At 62.9% G+C, this 7,478-nt stretch overlaps 1 protein-coding gene across 1 annotated transcript; it reads left to right on the top strand.

Moving 5' to 3' along the window:
- Window positions 1-2,420: 2,420 nt before the first annotated feature.
- On the top strand, window positions 2,421-7,406 carry LOC144678358 (zinc finger protein 384-like; the record flags this gene model as incomplete). The annotated part of the gene is made up of 3 exons (XM_078538169.1): window positions 2,421-2,596; window positions 5,030-5,303; window positions 7,016-7,406. Coding segments are annotated over exons 1-3 (728 nt in total), but the record flags the coding sequence as incomplete, so codon positions are not given.
- Between the last annotated feature and the right edge of the window lie 72 nt (window positions 7,407-7,478).

Raw genomic sequence — 7,478 nt, 5'->3', positions numbered from 1 at the left:
TTAAAATGACTGAGCTTCTCATATTTTTTCACGCTGCTCTTTGGGAATCTGAATAATATTTAAAAACTGCGTTAAAGATAATTTGTAGCTCTTGAAGTGTGGAAAGTGGCAGCGCTGACCCTCCAACAGTGCGGCTCTCCCTCAGTACTGACCCTCCGACAGTGCAGCGCTCCCTCAGTACTGACCCTCCAACAGTGCGGCTCTCCCTCAGTACTGACCCTCCGACAGTGCAGCTCTCCCTCAGTACTGACCCTCCGACAGTGCGGCTCTCCCTCAGCACTGACCCTCCGACAGTGCGGCTCTCCCTCAGCACTGACCCTCCGACAGTGCGGCTCTCCCTCAGCACTGACCCTCCGACAGTGCAGCTCTCCCTCAGCACTGACCCTCCGACAGTGCAGCGCTCCCTCAGTACTGACCCTCCAACAGTGCGGCTCTCCCTCAGTACTGACCCTCCGACAGTGCAGCGCTCCCTCAGTACTGACCCTCCAACAGTGCGGCTCTCCCTCAGCACTGACCCTCCGACAGTGCGGCTCTCCCTCAGCACTGACCCTCCGACAGTGCGGCGCTCCCTCGGTACTGACCCTCCGACAGTGCAGCGCTCCCTCAGTACTGACCCTCCAACAGTGCGGCTCTCCCTCAGCATTGACCCTCCGACAGTGCGGCTCTCCCTCAGCACTGACCCTCCGACAGTGCGGCGCTCCCTCGGTACTGACCCTCCGACAGTACGGCGCTCCCTCTCTACTCACCCTCCGACAGAGCAGCACTCCCTCAGCACTGACTCTCCAACCGTGCGGCTCTCCCTCAGTACTGACCCTCCGACAGTGCGGCGCTCCCTCAGAGCTGACCCTCCGACAGTGCGGCGCTCCCTCAGCACCGACCCTCCAACAGTGCGGCGCTCCCTCAGCACCGACCCTCCGACAGTGCGGCGCTCCCTCAGCACTGACCCTCCGACAGTGCGGCTCTCCCTCGGAGTTGGAGAGACAGAGAAGGTGAGGATGTAACGAGAGATGATGTCACTGGCAGACGACTTAAGCTTGTTGCAAAATTGTGCGGCAGTCTGTTGGGATTGGGTGCTGCAGGGTCATTGGGAGTGCAATTGCAACATTTCCCCCAAAGAAATTCCACGCCCATTGCTCGCTTCCTTTTCCCCGTGTGGTGCCCTGTGGCAGTGATTTGTGAGGCAACGCCTTGGGCTAGTCAGGGTGCAATTATTTGGTCAGCGGCTCAAGATAGGCGAGCGTTCTCATTTGGAGTGGGCTGTACGGGTAGGAAGGGCTTGCCACAACTGGAGGGGGTTAGTCAGATTGGGAAGGTTCTGGGGCTGGAGGAGGTTACAGGGAGAGGGAGGGTTGTAGGGGCTGGAGGAGGTTACAGGGAGAGGGAGGGGTGTAGTGGTTGGAGGAGGTTACAGAGCTAGGGAGGGTTGTAGGGGCCTGGAGGAGGTTACAGGGAGAGGTAGTTTTGTAGGAGCTGGAGGAGGCTACAAAGATAGGGAGGGTTGTAGGGGCCTGGAGGAGGTTACAGAGAAAGGGAGGGGTGTCGGGCTGGAGGAGGTTACAGAGATAGGGAGGGGTGTAGGGGCTAGAGGAGGTTACAGAGATAGGGAGGGTTGTAGGGGCTGGAGGAGGTTACAGAGATAGGGAGGGGTGTAGGGGGCTGGAGGAGGTTACAAAGATAGGGAGGGGTGTAGGGGGCTGGAGGAGGTTACAGAGATAGGGAGGGGTGTAGGGGCTGGAGGAGGTTACAGAGAGAGGGAGGGGTGTAGGGGCTGGAGGAGGTTACAGAGAGAGGGAGGGGTGTAGGGGTTGGAGGAGGTTACAGAGATAGGGAGGGTTGTAGGGGCTGGAGGAGGTTACAGAGATAGGGAGGGTTATAGGGGCTGGAGGAGGTTACAGAGATAGGGAGGGTTATAGGGACTGGAGGAGGTTACAGAGATAGGGAGGGTTGTAGGGTCTGGAGGAGGTTACAGAGATAGGGAGGGTTGTAGGGTCTGGAGGAGGTTACAGAGATAGGGAGGGGTGTAGAGGCTGGAGGAGGGTACAGAGATAGGGAGGGGTGTAGGGTCTGGAGGAGGTTACAGAGATAGGGAGGGTTGTAGGGGCTGGAGGAGGGTTACAGAGATAGGGAGTGTTATAGGGGCTGGAGGAGGTTACAGAGATAGGGAGGAGTGTAGGGCCTGGAGGAAGTTAGCGGAGTGGAGGGTTGTAGGGCCTGGAGGCGGTTGGAGAGGTGGGGTGGGGCTGATGATAAGGCGATGTCGCGTTGAAATTTGGAGGTTCCCATGTCAACATGTCACGCCATCATGGCCGCCCGGAAATGTGACGTTGACATAGCAATATCTGCTGGGCAAGGGGCAGTGGGGGAGGCAGTCTGTGAACTGAATTGACCGCTGCTTGTTTCTTTTCCTCTTGGCCTCAGAGCAAAGTGCCAGGAGGCCGTGTGGAGTCCAGAGACAGAGACGCGCTGACCTCATCTCACCGCCAGGCCGAATCACAGCTTTCTCTATCTCTCTCTCTCTGTCCCGCAGTGAGACATGGAGCAATCTCATTATAGCAACAGCTATTTCTGGACTCCCATCCCAACCATGGCTGGGCAGGTAAGGACAAACACATGACTCACTCTCTCTCTCCCTCCGTCTCTCTCTCTCTCCCTCCGTCTCTCTCTCTCTCCCTCCGTCTCTCTCTCTCTCCCTCCGTCTCTCTCTCTCTCCCTCCGTCTCTCGCTCTCTCCCTCCGTCTCGCGCTCTCTCCCTCCGTCTCTCGCTCTCTCCCTCCGTCTCTCTCTCTCTCCCTCCGTCTCTCGCTCTCTCCCTCCGTCTCTCGCTCTCTCCCTCCGTCTCTCGCTCTCTCCCTCCGTCTCTCTCTCTCTCCCTCCGTCTCTCTCTCTCTCCCTCCGTCTCTCTCTCTCTCTCCCTCCGTCTCTCTCTCTCTCCCTCCGTCTCTCTCCCGTCTCCCTCCGTCTCTCGTTCTCTCCCTCCGCCTCGCGCTCTCTCCCTCCGCCTCGCGCTCTCCCTCCGCCTTGCGCTCTCTCCCTCCGTCTCTCGCTCTCTCCCTCCGTCTCTCGCTCTCTCCCTCCGTCTCTCGCTCTCTCCCTCCGTCTCTCGCTCTCTCCCTCCGTCTCTCGCTCTCTCCCTCCGTCTCTCGCTCTCTCCCTCCGTCTCTCGCTCTCTCCCTCCGACTCGCGCTCTCTCCCTCCGACTCGCGCTCTCCCCCTCCGTCTCTCTCCCCCTCCGTCTCTCTCCCCCTCCGTCTCTCTCCCCCTCCGTCTCTCTCCCCCTCCGTCTCTCTCCCCCTCCGTCTCTCTCCCCCTCCGTCTCTCTCCCCCTCCGTCTCTCTCCCTCCCCCTCCGTCTCTCTCCCCTCCGTCTCTCTCCCCCTCCGTCTCTCTCCCCCTCCGTCTCTCTCCCCCTCCGTCTCTCTCCCCCTCCGTCTCTCTCCCCCTCCGTCTCTCTCCCCCTCCGTCTCTCTCCCCCTCCGTCTCTCTCCCCCTCCGTCTCTCTCCCCCTCCGTCTCTCTCCCCCTCCGTCTCTCTCCCCCTCCGTCTCTCTCCCCCTCCGTCTCTCTCCCCCTCCGTCTCTCTCCCCCTCCGTCGCTCTCCCCCTCCGTCTCTCGCTCTCCCCCTCCGTCTCTCGCTCTCCCCCTCCGTCTCTCGCTCTCCCCCTCCGCCTCGCGCTCTCCCCCTCCGCCTCGCGCTCGCTCCCTCCGCCTCGCGCTCGCTCCCTCCGCCTCGCGCTCTCTCCCTCCGCCTCGCGCTCTCTCCCTCCGCCTCGCGCTCTCTCCCTCCGCCTCGCGCTCTCTCCCTCCGCCTCGCGCTCTCTCCCTCCGCCTCGCGCTCTCTCCCTCCGCCTCGCGCTCTCTCCCTCCGCCTCGCGCTCTCTCCCTCCGCCTCGCGCTCTCTCCCTCCGCCTCGCGCTCTCTCCCTCCGCCTCGCGCTCTCTCCCTCCGCCTCGCGCGCTCTCCCTCCGCCTCGCGCGCTCTCCCTCCGCCTCGCGCGCTCTCCCTCCGCCTCGCGCGCTCTCCCTCCGCCTCGCGCTCTCCCCCTCCGCCTCGCGCTCTCCCCCTCCGCCTCGCGCTCTCCCCCTCCGCCTCGCGCTCTCCCCCTCCGCCTCGCGCTCTCCCCCTCCGCCTCGCGCTCTCCCCCTCCGCCTCGCGCTCTCCCCCTCCGCCTCGCGCTCTCCCCCTCCGCCTCGCGCTCTCCCCCTCCGCCTCGCGCTCTCCCCCTCCGCCTCGCGCTCTCCCCCTCCGCCTCGCGCTCTCCCCCTCCGCCTCGCGCTCTCCCCCTCCGCCTCGCGCTCTCCCCCTCCGCCTCGCGCTCTCCCCCTCCGCCTCGCGCTCTCCCCCTCCGCCTCGCGCTCTCCCCCTCCGCCTCGCGCTCTCCCCCTCCGTCTCGCTCTCTCTCTCACCGTCTTTCGCTCTCTCCCTCCGCCTCTCGCTCTCTCCCTCCGCCTCGCGCTCTCTCCCTCCGCCTCGCGCTCTCTCCCTCCGCCTCGCGCTCTCTCCCTCCGCCTCGCGCTCTCTCCCTCCGCCTCGCGCTCTCTCCCTCCGCCTCGCGCTCTCTCCCTCCGCCTCGCGCTCTCTCCCTCCGCCTCGCGCTCTCTCCCTCCGCCTCGCGCTCTCTCCCTCCGCCTCGCGCTCTCTCCCTCCGCCTCGCGCGCTCTCCCTCCGCCTCGCGCGCTCTCCCTCCGCCTCGCGCGCTCTCCCTCCGCCTCGCGCGCTCTCCCTCCGCCTCGCGCTCTCTCCCTCCGACTCGCGCTCTCCTCCTCCGCCTCGCGTTCTCCCTCTCCGCCTCGCGTTCTCCCTCTCCGCCTCGCACTCTCTCTCTCTCTGTCTCTCTCTCCCTCTCTCTCTCCGTCTATCTCTCTCTCTCTCCGTCTCTCTCTCTCTCTCTCTCTATCTCTCTCTCTCTCCGTCCGTCCCCCTCCGTCTCCCTCTCGCTCCTCGCCCTTCCCCCTCGCCCCTGTCTCCCCAGCCTCCCCTGTTGTCCCCCTCGCTCGCTCCGTCCCTCACCCCCTCTGCCTCTTGCCTCCGCAGTTTGAGAACGTCATGTTCATCAACAAGATCAAGGAGCAGCTGATGGCTGAGAAGAGCTGTGGGCCGAGCCCCGGTCCCCAGACGGCGCCTCCACAGCCCCAGCAGCAGCAGCAGCAGCAGCAAGTGCAGACCTACTCCCCTCCTCTGATCACCAGCGGCCCCATCAGCGGAGTTACGCAGGCCCCCAGCGCCGACATCAAGGAGGGCGGCGAGGCACAGCCAGTGGTCACGGAGAACGTCACGGTGCTCCCGCTGCCCTCCGCACTCATGACAGGTGGGTGAGGGGCCGGGGGGTGGGGGGAGAGGTGGGGTCCGTGGCGGGCGAGGGGAGGTGGCGTTGGCTGAGAAGCCTGATTTGCCCTGCTCGGGGGCTATTAAGGACGGGCCGCGACAGCTGGCCTAGCGACGCCCACTTCCCGTGAAACGACGACGACACAAAGGTCGGTCGGCAAAGGAAGCTGCGGGGAGGATACAAAGAGTTCGCCAAGGGGCGCCGACCGGGTAAGCGGGCGGGCACAAACACGCGGCGGCGTGGGGAAGACCCGCGCCCGTCGACTTTGGCGGGCAGGGTAGAAAAGCCGCGGACCGTTCAAACGGAGAGAGATTTCGGAACTCGGCGGCGCAGAGGGATCTGGGCGTCCTTCTCCATGAATCTCACAAAGTCAGTCCACCGATGCAGCAAGTGATTAGGAAAGCAAATGGAGCGTTGGCCTTTTATTGCGAGGGGTTCGGGGGTGGGGGGGTGGGGGATGAAGTGTAAAAGCCGGGAAGTCTCGCCACAACTGTACAGGGAGCTGGGGAGTCCGCAGCCAGAGTACTACAGAGTAGTAATGAGGAGAAATTTCTTCACCCCGAGAGTGGTGAGCCTGTGGAATTCACTACCGCAGAAAGTAGCTGAGGCCAAAACATTTGTATGTTTTCAAGAAGGAGTTTGATATAGCTTTTGGGGGCATAAGGGATCAAAGGATATGGGGAGAAAGCGGGAGCAGGCTATTGAGTTGGATGAGCAGCTATGATCGTAATGAATGGCTTGGCAGACTCGAATCTTCCTATTTACTATGTTACTATATGTCTAGGAAGGCAAATGGAGTGTTGGCCTTTATTGCAAGGGCGGGTGGTGGGGGGAAGGAGTATAAAAGTTAAGGAGCCTTGCTCCAATTGCACAGGGTTTTGGCGTTTCTGCAGCCGCAGTACTGCGTAGAGTTTTGGTCTCGTTATTTAAGGAGGGATAGACTCGCATCGGAGGCAGTTCAGAGAAGGTCCACTGGGCTGATTCCTGGGGAGAAGTGGGGGTTTGTCTTATGACGGAAAGGTTGAGCAGGTTGGGACTGTACCCACTGGAGTTTAGAAGAATGAGAGGCCATCTTATATAAGATCCTGACGGGGGGGCACGACAGGGTGGATGTTGGGCGAATGTTTCCCCCCTCGTGGGGGTGAATCTAGAACGAGGGTTGGGAGGGCACAGTTTCAGAATAAGGGGTCTCCCATTGAAGACGGAGACGAGGAGGCATTTCTTCTCTCGGAGGGTGGTCAGTCTGTGGTATTCTCTCCCCCCCCCGAGAGCGGTGGAGACCGGGTCAGTGAATATATATTCGAGGCCGAGTTAGAGGGGTTTCTGATTGACAACGGAGTCGAGGGTTATGGGGAGGGGGTGGAGCAAAAGAGAAGGTCAGTATCAGCACACGATTGAATGGCGGAGCAGACTGGATGGGCCGAATGGCCTAATTTCTGCTCCTAGCGTTAAGGACGGTGTTAAAGACTCGGGGACCGGAGTAGGTGTTAATAGCGGCGTCAACGGCGGTCAGCACTGTCTGAGAGCGGAATAGCAGAATGTGCCGGGGGGGGCGAAATGGGGGCCATTGGGGATGAGCTATGATAGGAGTGAGTGGCGGAGCAGGCTGGAGGGGCCGAATGGCCACTTCTAGCCCCCCGTTCCCGGTGTCGTGCGTTGTTTTGACCCCCCTCTTTCTTTGCCGCCTCCCGCAGGTCTGGTCATCACCTCGCCCAGCGCCAGCCTGTCCTCGTCCAGCTCGGGCCTGAGCCCCCTGGCCCACCCGCCCGCCTTCTCGCTGGCGGGCGCCCCCGCCATGATCGTGTCGGGCCTGTCGCCCGCCCTGACGGCCGGGGGGCAGGGGGTGCCCTCGCTGGCCGGCCTGGACAAGGAGGCCCAGGAGCAGGCCCACCCCCAGGCCCCGGGCCACCACCATAACCCCCCTCCCCCTCCCCCTCCTCCCCCGGCCCAGGACGAGGGCACCGTCAAGACGCCCAGCGCCCGGAAGCGGAAGGGACGGCCTAGCGAACCCAGCCTGGCTGAGCTGGGGGACCCCTACGCAGTCCCCAACGACGACGAGGGAGGCAGGGACAGCAAGTCCTACAGGTCAGTACTGGGGGAGTGCCGCACTGTCGGTGGGTCAGTACTGAGGGAGTGACGCACTGTCGGAGGGTCAGT

This window comes from Cetorhinus maximus, unplaced genomic scaffold (genome assembly GCF_964194155.1).
Source record: "Cetorhinus maximus unplaced genomic scaffold, sCetMax3.hap1.1 HAP1_SCAFFOLD_4105, whole genome shotgun sequence".
Taxonomy (NCBI): Eukaryota; Metazoa; Chordata; class Chondrichthyes; order Lamniformes; family Cetorhinidae; genus Cetorhinus; species Cetorhinus maximus.
The sequence above is the reverse complement of the archived record's forward strand: the minus strand, read 5'-3'. Positions and strand labels throughout refer to the sequence as shown.